The sequence below is a fragment of the Chroicocephalus ridibundus genome, chromosome 2 (genome assembly GCF_963924245.1).
Source record: "Chroicocephalus ridibundus chromosome 2, bChrRid1.1, whole genome shotgun sequence".
Classification (NCBI taxonomy): domain Eukaryota; kingdom Metazoa; phylum Chordata; class Aves; order Charadriiformes; family Laridae; genus Chroicocephalus; species Chroicocephalus ridibundus.
Genome location: NC_086285.1, coordinates 96,917,177 through 96,936,546, shown reverse-complemented (window position 1 = coordinate 96,936,546; position 19,370 = coordinate 96,917,177). Strand labels below are relative to the sequence as shown.

Here is a 19,370-nt window from a genome sequence, read left to right as displayed (position 1 = left end):
ATTCAACTTGCTATAAGAAATGAAACTTCATTTGTACAAAGGTGGGTTTTTTTAAATAAAAAAAGTTACAGAAGGCCAACGTAACAGACTACTGATGTGAGACTTCGCTTGCAGAAACGTTCCCCAATATTTACATACTGTCAAAGCAAACATGTGTCTTTCCTCTTTATGAGGGAGAACTGATAGTTTAACATTTCAATTCAAAAGAGCCCTAAGGATAAAGACACATTCCTAACGACCAGTGAAATGGTCTCAGATTGCACAGCAGTGATGCCCTGCTGGTGAACACTTCCCCAGAAATACTCCAGATTACTTGGCGTGTTCCCTTACAACTTGAAAGTGCTGGAGAGCTCGCTTCTCATTTGTTTCAAATCTTGCTGACGACCATGCTTGCTGTAGAAGGTTTCACTCCGCTAATATCAGTGTATGATGCTTATGTGTTTAGATGCATTCCATTTCAGAAAATGCTTTATACTATTTGTAATTGTTTTGGCTGGAAGGACAAAGGAAAGCCCATCCACTTTTTCTTACTCTTAGAGATGTCAAAATCATTTTTTAATATTAGCTATTTCAGCCACAACAGATCAGACTTCAGTCTGCAGGAGCAAACTGTCTTCTGTGTGATGATTTGGGGGGGGGGGGGGGAAGAAAAAAAAAAAGAAAAAAAGAAAAAAAAAAGAACAAAACAAACCCAAAACCAAAATGTAGCAACACAATGATTTCTGAGATGGCTGCTGTCATACTTTGATAATATAATTCCAATTCTTGACAATCCAAAAGTGTCTCCAGAGAATAACCTCTGGGGGATCATAAAAGCAGAACCGAAGCAATCTGGATGATTTTTCATCTACTATTTGCTCAGTAACATGCATACTTTCCAGGTAAAAACAAGATCTCCCTCCAGGGTGTAGTTACTAGTGGAGGTAGAGATGAAGCTACTGAAAGGCAAAGGTCTTTAATCAAGTATTCCTTGAAAAATGTGCTTTCATAAGCACATAGCTCTCAGCCTAGCCCAGAGTTTCTAAACTACTTAATTGAATTTAAGAAAGGAAAAAAAAAACCCCAAACCTCAGTCCCTTTCAATATGCTATTTAAATAAAACTAAAACAATGCTGCAATGACAAATACTGCTAAGCTTTGTAATTTACTTGCTGATGTTTAGAGAGATCAGCAAAGAAAACTTGGCCCTGAAAGATAAAAGTATGCTGGGAGTGGGTCAGAACCATTCCCATCAGCCTGCAACTGCAGTTTTGCAATACTTGTGACCCCAATTTCCTTTATCCTCAGTTGCCTTTTCTGACCCTCCAGAAAGCTTGGGACCCACTGGGTGAGAAAGACAGGCTTATTCAATTTGTAACTATACTAAATTTGGGCAAACTTCTGAGGCAAAAGGCGTAAGCTTATTTCCCACACAAATAGATAAAAGATAGATCATCAATCATTCTTATGCATTCCAGTCCCACTGCTCTTCATTTATTGCTGTGCTTACAGCTGGACTTCATTCTCCTCTTTAATAAAACAATCGCTTTCTTATAGAAGTCTTTTGGAATAAAAGTATTCTGTGCATGCAGAGTTAAAAATGTAAATACATGACAGCTCCACAGTAAAGACTATAGGAAGTGCAAACAACCAAAGGGAAGGATGGATGCATTATATACAAACCTCTCTTCTCTTGCTTGTCTTAGTTCTTCTCTTTTGTCTAAATAATCACGGCTAAAAAGAAAATTGTAGTAAATTGCAGAGGAAACCAGAAGAATAAGGTAAGTAACAGAAGTATAAGCACAGTAGGAGAAACCAAGAACAGCACAAACAAGCGGATCAAAGACAATGAAGGCTGTTGTCATCAAAAATTATCATTTTGTTTTTGTAAAGAAGGCTGAAAAGTATGTGTGTACACATATTCATGCATACACCACATGTATGTGTACACCAAATATGTAGTTTGGAAGGTCACTGCAAGTGATTATAAAAAAACCCCCAAAGTTAAGAACTTGAAGCACGTTTTGAAACCTGGTATCTGAAATTAGATACAATGAACTGGACTCATCCATAAGGGACAGGCACATTAGTGGCTATTAAACCATTCCTCATTTGCTCCATCTAGAAAGCCCCGAAACAGTGACTGTGGCACCTGTCAGGCTAGACCAAGGCAGGGAGCATACCACATTGTCCCTCTTTCTGATATACTTTTCCTCAGGATGTTTTAGTTGCCATGTTGGAAATGGGACAGTGGACTGGCATTACCGAGTAGGACAATTCTTTGTTCTTACAAGGTGCTTGCAGGATCATCGGCCAGGTAACAACCTTTCACTTCTTTATTTTTCACCCTGAGTTTCAGATACAAACCTCCCTCTATCTCAGCTGTCCCTCCCTCAGCTCCTCAAGTGACTCATGTACTTAGCTTTTGCCAAGTCAACTTTGCTGGATGCCTGGGCACTGTGATTTCAGGCGGGCCTGTCACTTCCACAAATGTGGATGTAAAAATTTAACTCGGAACACAGCAGAACACAGTGAATGTCCAGCCTGCTTCAATATCTCAGCAAGATAGCTCCTTATAATATATTTTTAATATTTTGTTGAATCTGGCGGAAAAAATTGATGAGACTTTCATCTTATCTGTTAGATTCTTCTACAGTGTAACCTGTGAATACCAGAAAGATTTTCAGAACTACTCCATTTATGAATAAAACACTTTTCTTGTTTATATTGTGTCATCAAATGAATTAATTATTATCTACTATACTAACAGCTATCAAACATCTGCTATCAAGTACTCTTCAAAAGTCCATTACCATGGAACACACTTTACTGTTTGAGGCTACCTCCATATCCTTTGAATCCCTGAACCGGTTATACTTTTGTCATATTTTCAGAGTATTTTTTGGAATTACAACAGCTATGGGAATAACACCAGGGGAAAAAAAATAAAATCTAGGAATTTTTCAATGGGTAAATTTTAACATTACTCTTTCCCCTCTGACAACTTTCACCCTTCCCTACAGCTGAAGAATAACCCTTGTATATTGTTCTATATTGCAATGAGCACGATAGCCCTTCTACTGAGAAAAATATTCATTATGTAAAGCATTCCTTCTGCTAGCAATAGCTTATGAAGCTTTTTAACACCTCTCCTAAAACCAAGCTGTTCACAACTGGTGATGCTCTCCTTTAAATTATCCTCAATTTGTCAATAATGGTGCCAGAACCTAGTGCAATGTTCTCGAGGCAGAGTTGGAAAGAATGAGATAACAAATGAGTCATGATGGTAAATCCAGTACTGCTCACGAGTTTAAAGGCTGTGAATTGCAAGTGCTATTTTTAATCAAAAATACATCTTCAGAGACTGGGTTTCTAGCCAGACTGATGATACGATAATGTAATCCCAAGAACTCTTACGAAACTGTCCATGACTGTTTGCTGTGGCTTTGTCCTCCTCCTGCCAGACTGTTTAATCAACTGTGGGATGCTGTCTGTCTGCAAAGTTTGGTGGCTTTGGAGACCCTCTACTCAAACATAAGTTATAACGTTTGCGTGACCAGGGAACTCAAATCTAGAAGATGAAAACACTGGGCATTGAAAAATGGTCGTCTTAAGCATGCAACACAATCATGACGCTTAGTTCACCAGTTTCTGACTCTGGAGTAATGGGATGAAGAAGTATATTTAAAAAAACCTTGTTTTCTGACTTTAAGGAAGCTCTTTTAGTGACAGAACGACTACTATAGCCAACCTCTAGTGAAATGTGCAGATCTGTTATTGAAACAGGTCAAGCTGCCAAAAGTCCTGGTGGCTTTTTTGGTCTGGGAGTTTCCATTCTGAAAGATCATGTTGGCTGTCCACGGCAGCCTGCTGCAGCCTGATGATACCACTTAGAGGGAGAGTTTTTGGAATAGGCTTGAAGACTGAGACCTGATTGTTTCTGTTTCAGGAGAACTTGGGCAGCTGTTGGCTGCCAAAGATCCTATTATGGTGCTCTTCCACCTTCCCTCCGCCTCTCATTTTCTTCTAAACTAGCTATCTTCTGGAGCCAGGAGAATATCTCCTTCAACCAACCAGCCAACCAACCACTAAGTGACTCCTCTTTCCAAACTCACTAGGACACAGACCATTTCCACTTCTTACTAAAGAGATGATTACAGTGAAAACAATCCTGCATACTAATAAACAAGCTCACATGAATCCCAGTGCCATCTTTTCCATAAATATCAACTCTAAGACCATGAAACCTTTATCCTACCATTCTTTAGGTTACAACATTATGTCTTCTGTCTACTAAAAATACGTTTACTTTTCACTCCTGTTTATGAGGACACAAATTGGTTTCTAGCATACACTCTTCAGACAGTAGGCAAACCACTTCAGGTACAGGCATCTTACCTATTCTAAGCCCACTGCAGTCTCCACTAATGCCTGTGCTGGGATTTCCAGGCATAGTTTTAAAAGGGGGAGAGGACTCGCCTCTTACTGTTCTCAGCCAGCACACCCTGGGATCCCACAGCACACCACATGATCTCAGATGTGAAAATGGAGAGTCCTATATCCAGCTGGGGTCTTTGTCTGGCCATGGTTTTGAGCAATAGTTTTGATAATTATTTTCTGTCAGTTGCTGCTTCCAGGAGGAAGAAACACATGTTCAGCAAAGCAGGAAAAGGTGGAGTTTAAAAACACTACCATACATCCTGAGATCTCAAAACACTTTTACTTTGCAGAACATAAAAGCAAAAAGATGTCTCAGTGCTGTCCCTTCCTCCCTTCTTAATATCTTCCTCCCACTGTTTCATCTTCAAACCCTATTCCTCACTAGAGATTATACTTTGAGAAGAAGTATATTAGCTAATAAAACCTGGCCTCTGCAGCTATACAGTCAGTATAACTGGCAAATACACAGCTGTCTTTAAAAAACCTGTTGATCTATTAAATGCCAAAATTCATCATGATGTGTTTCATAGATCAGTTCTTAAGATACTTACATCAAAAAAGGTATCTAAAGAGACAAACTATTCATCAATTCAGTTATTTTGCAACTGAATGTCTCAATGATTTACAGACCCATCACACATTAAAGCAACAGACTGAGAGCAAATTTGGTTCCTACTTGAATTTGTTTCTTTCTTCGCGTTCTATCCTTTGCAACCTTTCTTCTCTTTCCTGACGTCGTCTTTCTCTTTCTGCTGCCAAGGACTCCTGGTGCTGCCGAAAAGATGATGTAAGGAGACCACCCAAAGCTGGCCTGCAGAGAAGGAAGATCAGATTTCTCAGTGTCACTTTTATTGATTATACTGGCAAAAAATGAGTAGCAATAATTCAGTAAGTAACATAATCCCAACCAACAGAATGACATGGCAATATTTACGTACGGATGCTTCAAAGCACTGGCCGAGTATCTTCTTGCTAAATTGATTTTAGATACTGTGATGAGCTTAAGAACAACAGATAGAGTAGGTTTCTTAAATTGCCAAATTTCTGAAGCACAAATACAGTATGTGTAAGAATTCTTCAGTCTACTTCAACTGCAATACTGTCTAAATATTTTTTTTACTGCGTAATCCTATTAACTGAAAAGCTGAATCCTATAATGGATTTTTTGAAATTTTAAAGAAAAAAAAAAGATGGAATATTTTTTCAGCATTTTCCAAACATGTTACACAATGAAGTTAAAAACAGATGTGTCACAAACACCTGAGAATCCTATATACAGAAAAACAGAAGTAAAAGAACACGTCAGACCTGCCCTTCAGAACTGGAATGCTCTCCTAAGTAGGGGCATATTTTTCCTTTCTACATTAACAAATTCATGATTTCTTCACTATGTGCTGCAAGAGCAAAATGAATCACGTATAGGAACACATGAGTGTGCTCAGGGACAGCACAGCTAGTTACAATAATCATTAAGTGACATGAAAGTTGTTATAAAAAATCAGAGGAAATGGGGCTGGAGGAGAACAGACTATCCATTTTCCCCTCCTAGCTCAGGGCAGCATTTAGTTTTCTCAAACCATTCTTGAAAACTGTTTGTTTGACCTGCCTTAAAAATCCTTAGTGATGCACCTACCATATCCATCTAGCTTAAGTTTTTTTTTTTTTTTACCATTTAGACCCATTTGTTTTTGTTCTGTCCACAGTGAACAAAAAAGAACAGTTTACTACCATGTGCTTTATGGCTAAACAAGAATTAGTCTCAAAGGGGACTTTCTCTGCAGTCCTCTGGCCATAACTGTGAATGTAAACGATTTTTTTTTTTTGACATGAAACAGCTTCAAGTAGTAAATACACTTTAAAAAAAAGCTAGATTTATATTAACTTATAGTTTGGTTTTGACAGAGGGTTTTTTGTGTTTTTTTTTTTTTTTGTGTGCAAGTACTACTTTGGCTAGGAGAGTGGCTCCACTCACGCATCTTTCCCTCAACGTGGTGGTATTGGTACCACCAACCTCTCACATGGCAGAGTGACCTCAGAGTAAACATGTCTTTCTTTCTGTCTCTTAGACAGGAAAAATCTGTATTGTACAGGGTAGCTTTATACAGACGTAAATGTATCCACACTGATTGAATTAGACTGATAAAATCAAAAGGACATAACTCATGTAGAGTGGTTTCTGTGCATTGTTGTAACATGAGTTTTGCAGTGAAAGGATTAATGAGAGAAATAGATACTGCCTTTTCTGAAAAGAAACTAAACCCTGTCTAAAGGAAGGTTCCCACTCCAGCAATGCAAACCTGAATAAATTTCCGTTATTTTTAGGAACTCAGACCCTTTCCCTTATGTATTTGCATGCCTATGGCTTTAGTCTACCAGCACCAGTTCACCAGTGAAAATTGGTGCAGGAGAAGACAGAAACATGAATGCAAACCTGTCGTCCCCAAGTGTCTATGTCTGTGTGAGCAGGAATGCCACAAAACATAGCCATTTCAGCCCCACTGGCAGCAGGGCAGTATGAATATAATTTCAATAATTCCAATAAATTGAATTTCAATATGTCAGATCCCACCCGCATAAACATTACATAAGATGGTATAAAACTTGATATTCTGTAAGCCTCCCTGCTGGCTCTCCTCCAGAGCTACAGTATCAATGCTGGATCACACTCAAAACCATAAAAATCTCTAATATGCCTCAGCACTAAGAAAAGGGGGAAAAAAAAATCCCCAAACCCTGACAGTCAAGTACATGTGGTGAATTTTCCCTTGAACATATTTTAAATTTATTTTAACCTATGACCTTTCAGTGCATGTTGCAAGAAAAAGCTCTCAGCAGAAACAGTGGCACCACTGTGCTACGATTCAAGAGCTAGAGCTCCATCCCTGGGGTAGCATGAAAAACCATAGCAATAAGGTTGGATATATCATCAGAAATTGTTCTAGGAAGGGGCAAACCAGACAGTGCCTCCATGCGAAAACATCGGGAAACAAACTGGAAGAGATGCAAAAAGAGTCTGTGCTCGTATTTGTTCCATGTATTTCGCTTGCTATCCCACCCCGTCTCATCCCACCCAGCTGCCCTGAAGTATGCAAACTCCATTTGGAGTCAAAGGAAGTTATGACTTAATAAAACCCGAAGGAAAATTAAGTCGAAGGATGGGGTGATGCTCTGAGACCAAAAGAGGGATTGTAGGTCTGCACAATATCTAGCAGGTTGGAAACCTTCAGCTCTAAGCTCGTTGGGGCTCCACAGTGAATACACGTTCTTATCCAAGGGATTAATGGGGAATCATACGCTGATGTGCAGCTCAGTCCTGCAGACGGGATTCTAACCTGACCCTGGTAGTAAAATGTCTCCACGCGCCAAAACACCTTGTTTGGAGGTTTGATCTAGCACAGTTTAGCTAGCATCGCTCACTGGCTAAAATTTGCTGAGGTATGAACAGCAACTTCACAGCCTAAACAAAAGATCCACAACCATATAGCCAGAAAAAAAGCCAACGTTTAAGAAACTGAAAATTAATATCCATGTTTGCCACCTCTTGGAAACTAATCTAATCAATAATAACTAGCCCAAACTTGTTATTTCCCACTGGCTATTTTATGAGTCCATACTTCAGCTGAGTTGCAAGCTACAGTATGACATGCACACACACACCTGATTCAATGCATTTGTCCCAGCCACAGTCAGTTCTGGACTGCCATATTGCATACTGCAGTTTATTGCAGGAAATGGTCAAAACCAACAGTCAAAGTTGCAATAAGATTCTTCCGAAACAGGTTATAATTAAACAGACGGGAATGTGTCCAGCTGACTCCTTGTGCGGCACTGACTTCTTAAAAGACAAATAGTCAGGTTTTGGGTTTTCAGTCACATTTAGAAAAGAAAAGGCAAAGAAACAGCACCGATATTGCTGAGGTAGTGCTTGCTTAGTGGTTAGATCCTGCATTGTCCAGCCACCTGACTGGAGACATCTCCCCTCCATGAAGACCACACCTCACACCAAATGCTGAGACCATTTATTTGCCTTATGGAACCTCCTAAACTCACAGCTTCGCTGACACTGTCAAACACTGTAACTCAACTGGCGTTCGGGTGCATCAATCCTCTTTTTTAATGTGAACCGCAACTGTAAATGAGCAGATTTCAGTGTCTAGTAAACTCTACCCTTCATTTTCCACATGTGCATAAACTACACCTGTAGGAAACAGGTGTTACTTTCAGGGTGTACAAAACCCGTACAAGAGCCAGAAGGAAAGGCAAGCGGCAAGAGGCATTCCTCAAATATTCTAAACCATTTGAAAAGTCATACGTCTACGCTTGGTTTGTAAAATCTGGGGTTTTGTCTCTGTATCCCCCTGGCAATAAGGCTTCCCCTTGCGCCGAACTCAGACTTGAATTGCAAATGGCAGCGGGACCTGCCAAACCAGCCGGTGGGATGGCTTGGGCTGAGCCTTCGGGTAATTTTCGTGTATTGATGCCATTTAAGGGGTGGCAATACCTTCAGGCCTCAGGAATATTTCAGTCTTACTGCCATAGGCTGCATTTTAAAAATGGGTAAGCAAGGAAAAGGCTAAAAACATATCTGGCATTGAATCAAAGGTGGTAAGAGATTTTTACGGAAAAGAGTATGTGAATACTCAATGAAAGCATAATAGAGTGATCACTCACAAAACGGGGTTATAGCTAATATATGCCAGCAATTTAATGTTGGTGTCATATGTTACCAACTGGTAATATCAACCATTTGTTCAATTCTACAAATACAATCCAGAAAGATGCTTACTCTGACTACTATTTTTAGTCTTGTAGAGAACACAAGGCTATTAAGAACTGGTTAATACAAAAATATTAAGAAAAGCTTTATTCCGCCTGCTGCTAAAACCTGCAAAAGCTAAACAAGCTATGTTATTACACTCATTCCAGAAAGAAAACACGCAGCAAGAATATGTCTAAGTCTGGGAATTTGTGAATATAACTCCACACCACATTAGGACCTGGGGACAAAGAGGTCGTCAGTTACTTATCTTGTTGGAAAAAGATAGGAAAGAGCAAAGAAAAGGAAAGAGCAAAAAAAAAAGAAGGAAAAAGAAAGCAAGAAAAATATACACAGGGCAGAGGATACACAGCCAAAACATTGATTGTAGGCCAAAACTCTTCTGAATACAAATTCAGCTAACCTGACCTACTGCATTTAAACTAGCAGTGAATTAGTAAACATTATTAAAACCACAAGCTCAGGGAGACACAAGATATCTCACACTTTTTTGCAAGTATTGGCAGTTTTCTGACAATACTCCATCACAGACTATATACTGTAAAAGGCAAATATGTGATGTGAATTACTCTAATCTTGTTGAAAATTGAAGAAAATATTTCTGTCTTACTCTAAGCCACTTTGTTACAGCAAAATTGCAATCATTAATTTCAAATGTTCTTCATTCACGTTAACTCTGAAATACACTTCTTTTGTGGCTGCATTTTCTTCTGTTAGTTGAATTTAAAAATTTGCTAAATGGAAATGGATACCTATAACAAGAATACAAAATACAAATGTATATTTTTAGGAGCTAAAAAAAAATAATTAACAGATGACTTATGAGAGGAAATCCCTTTAGGTCATAAGGTTAATATTCAGGATTTTCTTTAATATAACGTGGGTCAGAATAATTAATAACCTTAATAAGGAAGCAATAATTACCCATTTTTCCAAAGTGCTCCTGCCCCAGCAGTCATGGGGATTCTACAGAGAGGGAACAACAGTCAGCAGCTCCTACTCAGGCCTTAAGTAACTCTAAATGTCTCTTGGCTTTAACAAAATAAATCTGCTTTCCAGCTTAGAAAGAAACAAAAGAGGAGGAAAAGCTGCCAAGAGCCATATTGCTTTTCACAGTTAAAGAAACTCTCCGAGTGTTATGTCTCCCTACATGACAAGGCAAATTCAAAAGCGTGTTGATATAAGATTTTGCAAACAGACTAAACATTACTTGAGGAATCTTTACAAAACTCCTCTCAAAAATAAACACAAAATTGAGAGATAAAAACTACTGACTAATGCTTCCTCTGAGAAGGAAATTTGAGAATGACCAAGAGAAGAACTGATTAACGTTAGACTTCTAACTGGCCTGAGGGGCTACGTAAAATAAAGCTACAGCGGGGCAGAGCTGCGCAGAGCCAGGGCAATGCATAGGGACCTTCTACATTACATGGTCCTCTCGCAGCCTAAGGTTTATGGGTTTTACATTGTGTTTCTGTCTCTCTCCAACCTGCAGCTTCTTGGCCTCACATGAGTCACAAATTGCCTGGAAGGGGCTTGCAAAGCCCAGCCCCGTCCCCACAGACCCTGGCTGAGGTACGTGTCTCCCCTGAGCATCAGCATGGCGCGCTGCGTGTTCAGCCTGAAACTGGAACCCGGCCCACGCTTTCTGCTTAAACATATGCCCCACGATGAAGCCTACAAAGCTGCAATCAAGAATACTGCTTACACAGTAGTTCGACAAGCAGCTAAGCCAGTGTAAGCCACCGCTGCTTCCCAAATTGTAAATCATCAAGTAATTCCTAAGGTCATTTTTCCTAGTAAAATCTCAGAAATATAGTTGAGGCTTTTGCCCTGGGCCGCTATTATCAACGACCAAGTTATCCCTTCCTCATTATGTTATTCAGAGTCAAAGATGTACTTGGCATTTACCGCAAGAAAAAATAGCCATGGTCTCTGGTCTGAGAGCCCAGAAGTACATATTAAGGCACGCAGAAGATGGTAGAAGCAGAAAGAACAGAAAGCCAAGGAAAGAGGAGTTGTTCTTGGGAGAGCAGCAGCTTTGTAGGCTGTCTGGTGGGTTTTGTTGCATAGGTTTCTTTTTTTTCTTTAGTGCTAAACAGCTGGAGTAAGGTAACTCCAGAGTGCAGATTAGTGATAGATGGCTAATAAAAAAAAAAGAAAAAATAAATGTGAACCTGCCAAGAAACTTCATCCAGCAGCACCTAGCTGGTGTTGTCAATTATAGGGACCTTTAATTTTAGTAGAAAGTCTACCTGAAAAGCTGTTAAGCATTCTCAAGCAGTTTATTTTGTTTTGTTTTGCTTTTAAGAGACACAAATTTGAAAAAAGCACCAGATTGCCAGAAAAATCATTTTCGGGCACCTGGAGAGGCAGTGAAACTCAAAAGAAGAGTATTTGCAGACTTTTTCTGCATTTCATGTTTATGCTTCAGGTATGGTGTTTAAAGCGTCTTTATAAAATCAGCGGAGAAAAAATCACCTATAATGTAGTCATGCTGATCTCAGTGTCTATGTGCATCTGTTGTAGAAATAAATGCTTGAGCTACATTACCTTTAAAAGACATATAAGAACATGGAGATGAACACTCAACATTTAAGGCCCTGTGTATTGGGTTTGCGTGGCAAGGTTTTGGTAGTGGGGTGGCTTCTGTGAGAAGCTGCTAGAAGCCTCCCCCATGTCTGACAGAGCCAATTCCAGCTGTCTCCAAGACAGACCCACCACTGGCCAAGGCCAAGCCCATCAGGGACAGTGGTAGTGCCTCTGGGATAACATATTTAAGATGGGGAAAAAACCTGTGCAACTGCAGCAGGAGAGAGTGGGAATATGTGAGAGAAACAACTCTGCAGACACCAAGGTCAGTGAAGAAGGAGGGGAAGAGGTGCTCCAGGCGCCAGAGCAGAGATTCCTCTGCAGCCCAGGGTGAAGCCCATGGTGAGGCACGCTGTCTCCTGCAGCCCATGGAGGTTAATGGTGGAGGAGATATCCACCTGCAGCCCATGGAGGACCCCACACCGGAGCCTGCCAGGGTTAACCCCCACACCCTGCATCACGGGAGCCCAAGGTAATGTACTGCTGTAGATCATAAAGCAAGTAAGACGGAAAACATTAAGGGATGTGAAACACATTTCATCTTTCCTAAGTTCATTTTCTAAGAGTCTGGAAAAGTTGGAGAGTGCATCAAACAGGAATAATTTGCAAACACCATAGCAGGCCCTTACCAAGCTTGGAGATTTGGAACAACTTCAGAGGGACCAGCCAGAGGTGCAGACTAAGTTCACACTGACTGGCCAAGATGATCCAGAAGTGAAGGTTTGCAAGCTGAATCTACAGATTCCAGGCCACAGCTTTCAATTTGAGTGACCATCTTAGATTCAGAGTCTGAGAAAGCAATCTTTGTCTAAACAGTGGAAATATAGAATAGTCTTACGACACCTTCTTCCCCAGGCAAGGTGGCAACTTGGTTGGAGGTACAGAAAAATGCTTTTCTCCCTGGTGTGCTCCAGCCACGTCTTGCTCTTCCCCTTTGTTATCAAAATTTATGAGGTTAAGAAATTGAGATTCCTTTTTTTTTTTTCCTTTAGAAACTGGGGAGAGAGTTAATTGGTGATTTAAGTTAGGGAGAGTGGGACCAGTATATTTATGGAGCAAAGCAGTCTTTGGCACTTGAAAAGAGGAGGACTGGGTTATACTTCTTATACATTAGAAGCAACTTTCACAACCAGAGAGCTATGAGAGAACCAATATACCCTTTCTTCTCTCCCAATGAAGGGCTGAACAGAAAGTGCCCTGCAATTTGCCCTCCTTCAGCAGGATTCCCATGGCTGTGATACGCACTGCAGAAACATGGCTCTCCACAGGGGACCCAGAGAAATGAAAGAGAACAACAGTTTTGCAAGAAGTTGGCAAAAGGCTGCAGCTGAATTTAGAAACCAAGAAAGAGTCAAGTAAGCCTTTTCTTCTGCTGTACAATCAGAAATATATACATTATGTGGATTTCAAAGAACAAAATCTTGCTACTATTGCACTGAATTATACTGCTGTTTTGGATTCCCTACTGGTCTTAGCCAAAGAGGATTTTAAAAGTATGAACATCAAAATGTCAACCACACTGCTTCTTTCCACCTAAGTTGTAGCTCTTGTTTACATAAGCAAAATGCAGCCAAGGGTCTGAGAGGCCTGTCAGGGTAACTGAACGGCACATGAATCATTTCGCTGGGCACTGCTCTAAATGCTGCCTCTTCCTTCCTCCTCGTTCTTGAAGGGCAGATAAACAGTACCAGGAACTGCATCTGAAGCTCTTCCCTGCATGATAAAAGACAGGAATCTTTCTGTGGATGCTTTGGATAACTGTAGTCATAAGCTGAAAGCAGAAAACTCACCTTGGAGCTAACCATAGATGCGCATCTGCTTCTTATCAAGTGTCTTCCTCTCCCCCCCTCATCTTTTAACTTTTTTGTGTGTTTGAATCCGTGTAAATTTTTACCATCAGGAGGTAGGAAATAATGTTTACATAATCTAAGGCAAACACCATTGAGAGAAGACTGTGAAAACTTCCGCAATACTTTCCACTTCCTAATTAGTGCCAAGCGTTGTGTCATGCACTACACAGCCTGCTCTCCAGTGCGCAAAATTCTATCCATCTATCTCCGCATGGGCATTTCTGCAACCCATGTCTTTCAGGCAAATGAAATAAAAGTGGGCTTCTGCCGTTCTTCAAAGCAGTTACACCATTAGAGCCTGCGCTAAACTATACATCTGCAATGGCAGCACACTCAAAAAGAACAAGACTTGATGAAAAATGGCAGCTTAACCTGTAAATTTAATTATCTTTCAAGAAATAACTGCATCTATTCTGCAGGCAACACGCTTCGCAGAGATTAATATACAAAAGGCATCAGGCCGTAACACCCCTCAAATATAAGAATGCAGAAATCCTGGTGAGTTCAACTACCGTGAATAGAAAGCTGCAGATTTACACAAGAAGAAAGAGCAGTGAATGCAACGTGAAGGAAAGACAGAGATGCAGCTCCAAGCATTGTGTTCAGACACTTAAAACATGTAAGAGAAATCTCATAGCTGAAGGCAGAGCACTTTCCAGTTTCCCAGAGAAAAGCAGAATGAGGTGTAATGGCTGGAAGATGCTGCTGGACAAACTGGCCTCAAAATATGAAATATTTTCCTAGCAGTGACGATAAATACTGGAATGTTTTCCAGCAGAACACATGTGCAGCCACTTGAAAACACGTGAAGGTACAGGGGGCTTTCATTTAGCTTCTGTGAGACCCATTACAGGTCACAACAGATGATCAGAAGAGCTCCCCTCTGGCCTGACTCTCCATGAATCTGTGAATTTTACAGCCTCGTCCTGTGGGGCCAAGGCATTTTGGCTCCGAACCAGCAACGCACTTGCACGCTGCAGTGGAAGCTCACTTCCTCCACTGGAGCAGGGCCAGCGTGATCAACCCCTTGCAGGACAGGCCCAGCCATCTTCAGCCATCTCAGCGTTTGACCACTTTGGGGTTTCTTCGCTGCAGTAGCAATCAGAAGCTTACAACAGCAGGGGCTTAGAAAGCTGAAACTTCAAAAGCAGTGGGATACCTTTAATTCTTGCTTATCTTGCATCTATTTTGCTGAGGTAAAAGGGGGTGAAAATGCCAGTTGAGAGCTTTTTTATTATGGTTTCACTCAGCAATAATTTAATTCAGATCAGGAAAGACAAATCGAGGCAAGTTACTCTAGGAAGATGAGCAAATGAAAAACGATGCCTTTCTCCAAAGATAAACTTAATGTAATTACTCACTTGAAAAAAAGGATTAAATCAATACCTGATGGCTAGAAATGCATGCATGCTGGAAGAACCTAACTTGAACCATTCTGAGTAATAGACTGGAAAGGATGTGAGGCACTAGGTAGGTTCAAACATATGTACATACACACACAAAACCCCATATATGTATTTCTATATGCATATAGAAATAATTAAAAAAATCATTAATAAAAATTAATTGGAATATAGCCAAAGGATCCTGAAAAATCATTCAGTTCGAAAAAGGTGGGAGAGGGAATTTTACGAATTAGAGATCAATCTGGCAACAAACAATCCAAAGCCTATCTGGCCTAATTGAAAATTATTTAATTAAATTATTATATTGAATTATTTAATTAAATTAATTTAAAACTTTTACCTTTGCACCTTAAACTCAGCATGACATCCTTTGAAGCTGACATTTACTTTATGGTTGTAACAGTCAGTTAATTTCTGGTGGTCCAAATCGTTTGCCAAGAACTTCTTTCATGTATCCATAACATTTTCCTATCATTTTTCTTGCTCTAGTTACATAATAATTCATAATTCAAAAGAGTATTTTGATTGGTCAAAATACTGCTTTTTTGTTGGTGGTGTGGTTTTTTTGTTGTTGTTTTTTTTTTTTTTTTTTAAGTGAGATGATAACTGGTACGTCAGTATGAGTTTGCTTTATCTACAGCAAGAAAGATTTTGCCCTTGATGAAATACAATGAGATATATCAAGTATTTTCAAGGAAGGACAAAAAATTATTGCCTAGGAAATTCTGAGCTAAGCACATTTCCAAGATTTTATAGTTGATTTAAGATGATAGAAGTGAAAAGAGAGGTCTGAATTTATTTTAAAAAACGGCAAGAAATAAAATGTTCTTTAATTTACCCTTTAATACTTAGAACAGTATACATGTGACGCAACTCTATTTTATCCGTTTAAGTGGAAGAAGTAGGACGGAAATACATCCAGCCTTTAAAACCAAGTCAGAAAAAGGCTTACAAATGAGTGGGAAATGAACACGTCTAGACTTTTGTATGTTCTCTTTCCAACGTTAGAAAAGATCTGGCTACAAGATATTTCCAATATCCATTCAGAACAGCTCACACTGTCTATAAAGGAACTGTTGTCAAAACACTGATTAATTTACAAACCTGTCAGATTTGGCCTCTTGAGGTGGCGAGAGTGCTGTCCCATAACGAGAAGTGGGTGTTGCAGGGGCACTCACACCAGCGTAAGGTCGTGGAGAAGAGTAGGAGCTGCTGCCATAGCTATTGTATCTGAAGCAATGGGAGGGGAAGGAGAAGAAAGGGAGAGACAGAAAGAAACCATCAGTAAGCAGGCATGCAACAGAAAATCCTCTTGTTTAGGGGGTGGCAGTGATCCTATACTCCAGAACTTCTCAAACATCTACCTTCTAAAAATATTGCTCTAATCCCAGCTTCAAAATACGTTACCTACCATCTCATTTTAATATCAATCATGTCATGGGCATACTTGATTCAAATAGTGAGCTATTGGTATGGAAAATAATGACAGCTTAGAATAGTGCTCCCAAGTGACATCTCGGAGTGGGAATAATTAAATTACCACTCAGTTACTCAAATTTACTAGCTGGTTTGGGAGCTGATGACTAGTCATTAGAAAAGAGACCAAACCAGTCCAAGTCAGCAGTATTCATATCTAGTGAAATTAAGGAAAACAGCAGCACTCCCAAGACATCATCTGAACATGGACATCCATGATTTGCAAATGTTTGCATTATAAATGAAAAGCATCCACATTCTTTTGAATTAAAGCAGGCAGTATTTTCTTTCCTCTCCCCCAACGTAAGTCATAACTTATGTGCCATTTATTACAATGTCTGTAAAAAATCATCACCATGGTTAAAAAGACATGTCTCCGGAAGCATGGCTTTAGGAATTTCTACCAGCCATTCCCTCCATTAAAAAAACCCCAAACCTGCTTGACTTCAATGTGAGCTTGCTGATCAAAGAGAAATTGTTTCCAGGACTCCTGGAACAGCCACCTCCCCAGAGTCCCTTGTATCAATGTTTTCATCCTGGCTCCTGTACTGAACAGAAGAGGCAGTTGTGTTGCTCTGTTGTACCTTTCAACCATTGTATTTAAACAGCATGCCAAGGAGAAATTCCCAATTTGGAAAAATGTTAACATTTCTGTTCACAGATGATACCATTTTCCCACGTGGAAAGCGTATGATGCTCTCTGTAGGTGAAGTATTCCACAAGGCCAACTCATCCAAAGGACAAAATTCAGTTCAGGAAAAAGGGCAATGTCATTTTTCTCCTTATAATTCATCAGATATAATATATCCTCCTTCACCGCATCTTTTCTTTGCTGCTTCTTCTCCCACACACATCAGCGCTCAGTAATTTCACTCAGCAATTTTGTTTGAAAAGGCGGGTTGGTTTCCTTCAGCTCCATTTAGCACACTCATCTAGTCATGCAAAATTTCATTCAGAGTTTCAAGCTTCATTCCTTAGGGTACAACGGCATTGCTGCCTGCCAAAGCCCATGTTAAAATCAGAATAGATTTCAGTTAGGGGTTTTTATAATGGAAGAGATCATGCTTTAGAGAACATGCCCCCTTTGGCAACAATTCCAGGTTTATGTTTTAGAAAACAGCCCACCACCACCATCTGTTTTTGAGACACCATGCTGAGTGCCCAGGAACAGGGGAATAATTTTGGGAAAAAAAATGCTAACATGCATGTTTCTGAGCTACAAAAGGAATTTTGCTGAATGGGAAATAATTGCCTTCCTGGCATTCCTGCCCTAGAAGAAAACTAACTAGAAACTGGAGATGGTGGCCCGGTGGAGGGCTGCGTAGCTGGGCAGTGGAGGGCTTCCCTGGCAGCACAGACCTGGCACGGGTCTTCTCTGCGGCACGCTCAGCTCAGAAAATGTTCTGCCTGTGCTGGTACTGAGTGAGCCATGAGAAAACTCTGTTGTTCTGAGAACAACTCAGAGTTTATTTGGTATGTTCCTGACACTAACAGAAGCCTCCATTTCCATTTCACTCAATTGAAAGGAGACCTTATCAACCGTTACGTTTGTTTTTTTCTCCTCTGCCCCATGAAAAAGCTGACACAGCACATATCCTTTTTCAGACCAAGGAATTTCAATCAATCAGTAACTCTCATAAAAATGGAGAGAACACACCTTCTATGGACTCAGACCTACAAGTATTAACAAAATCAAAGTCAGAGGTACTGGGCTGGACACGGCATCCCTGTATATGAAATTTAGAGGGAGACAGAGATGCTGGAAGAGTAGCAAGGCAAAACCAGCACACCAGGGTAAGTCTGCATTCCTGTACACAATCCATTTTCCCTTCTAGTCTCATACACCACCGCAGATGCAATGGCCTTGTCCCAGAAGTCTTCACTCTGAAGAAATCCCAGACATTTACCTCTTTTATGAACACATTATTGCTCAAATTGTGCAAGCTTTGCCCTCCTTTTTCTCCAAATAAACCCAGCACAATCCTTCCCCACACCATACCTTGATCCTGTGTGGTTACTAGAAGCAGAAGGATGGTCAGAAGAAAAAAAAAAAATCACTGCAGAAATACTAAATATTGTAGAAACAGGAGGTACTTAGGAATCTAATCTCTAAAAGGTATAACTCTAACAGCAGCAGTAATGAGAAAGCAATAAATAAGTGTGAGAGGCCTAAGGGAAAATTGCACCTATGCAGGAAAATGTAAATTCAGAGGAATCCCAGCGTTCAAGCTGCAGGTAAGGAAAGACACGTGATCTAAGTCTCTTCTCAACAGCTACTTGGATTTACAGGCTTTTCAGCAAAACTAAAAACCAACAAAAACCACCCACCTATTAGAAGAGGAAGACTGAAAATTAAAAGGATCAAAGGAATCAAAATATTTGTTCACATGCAGCAATTCAGAAGGACTGCTGGAGAAAGGAAGAAATAAATAGGCTCACAATATATGTGCACATTTTCAGCACCTAGTTCAAACAACACTGATCATTGGGAGAGACGGCTAAAAATCATCAACTTCTTTTAAAGGTGATTCTCTAGCACTGTTTTCAGTGCTACCTACTGTCAACCTGTTTTACTTGAAAATCGATTGAGACAAAGCAATTTCTTTTGGGTTTTTTAAAATGGGTGGGAAGGGGAAATTAAAAATTAAAATTAAAAACTAAGAGAAATGCATGAGGAGGAACTTAACTGACCAGATGTTGTGGAGGGAAAACTGTCTGACTGCTATATTCTCTTTATAGGGTTTAATCTACTTCTCTTATTACAAGCACGAGTTGAAATTGCACATGACAGGGATATGCACTGTAATCTAATAGCAAATTCAGGATTTGTCCATTCAGTCTTTGAAGCCA

General features: G+C 40.0%; 1 protein-coding gene across 8 annotated transcripts in view; it reads right to left on the bottom strand.

The window, feature by feature from the left end:
• FHOD3 (formin homology 2 domain containing 3) overlaps positions 1–19,370 on the bottom strand; it is a 400,221-nt gene that overhangs the window by 80,524 nt on the left and 300,327 nt on the right. For 7 of the 8 annotated variants that reach the window (XR_010069969.1, XM_063326254.1, XM_063326253.1 and 4 more), the window contains 3 exons: positions 16,149–16,274; positions 5,096–5,230; positions 1,663–1,713 (listed from right to left, as the gene is read on the bottom strand). Coding sequence is in view for 7 of the 8 variants with exons in the window: in XM_063326254.1 (XP_063182324.1) it covers positions 1,663–1,713; positions 5,096–5,230; positions 16,149–16,274 (312 nt within the window). In the remaining variant the exon portion in view is untranslated. The remainder of the gene's footprint in view (positions 1–1,662; positions 1,714–5,095; positions 5,231–16,148; positions 16,275–19,370) is intronic. The other variant, XM_063326259.1, reaches the window with a different exon arrangement.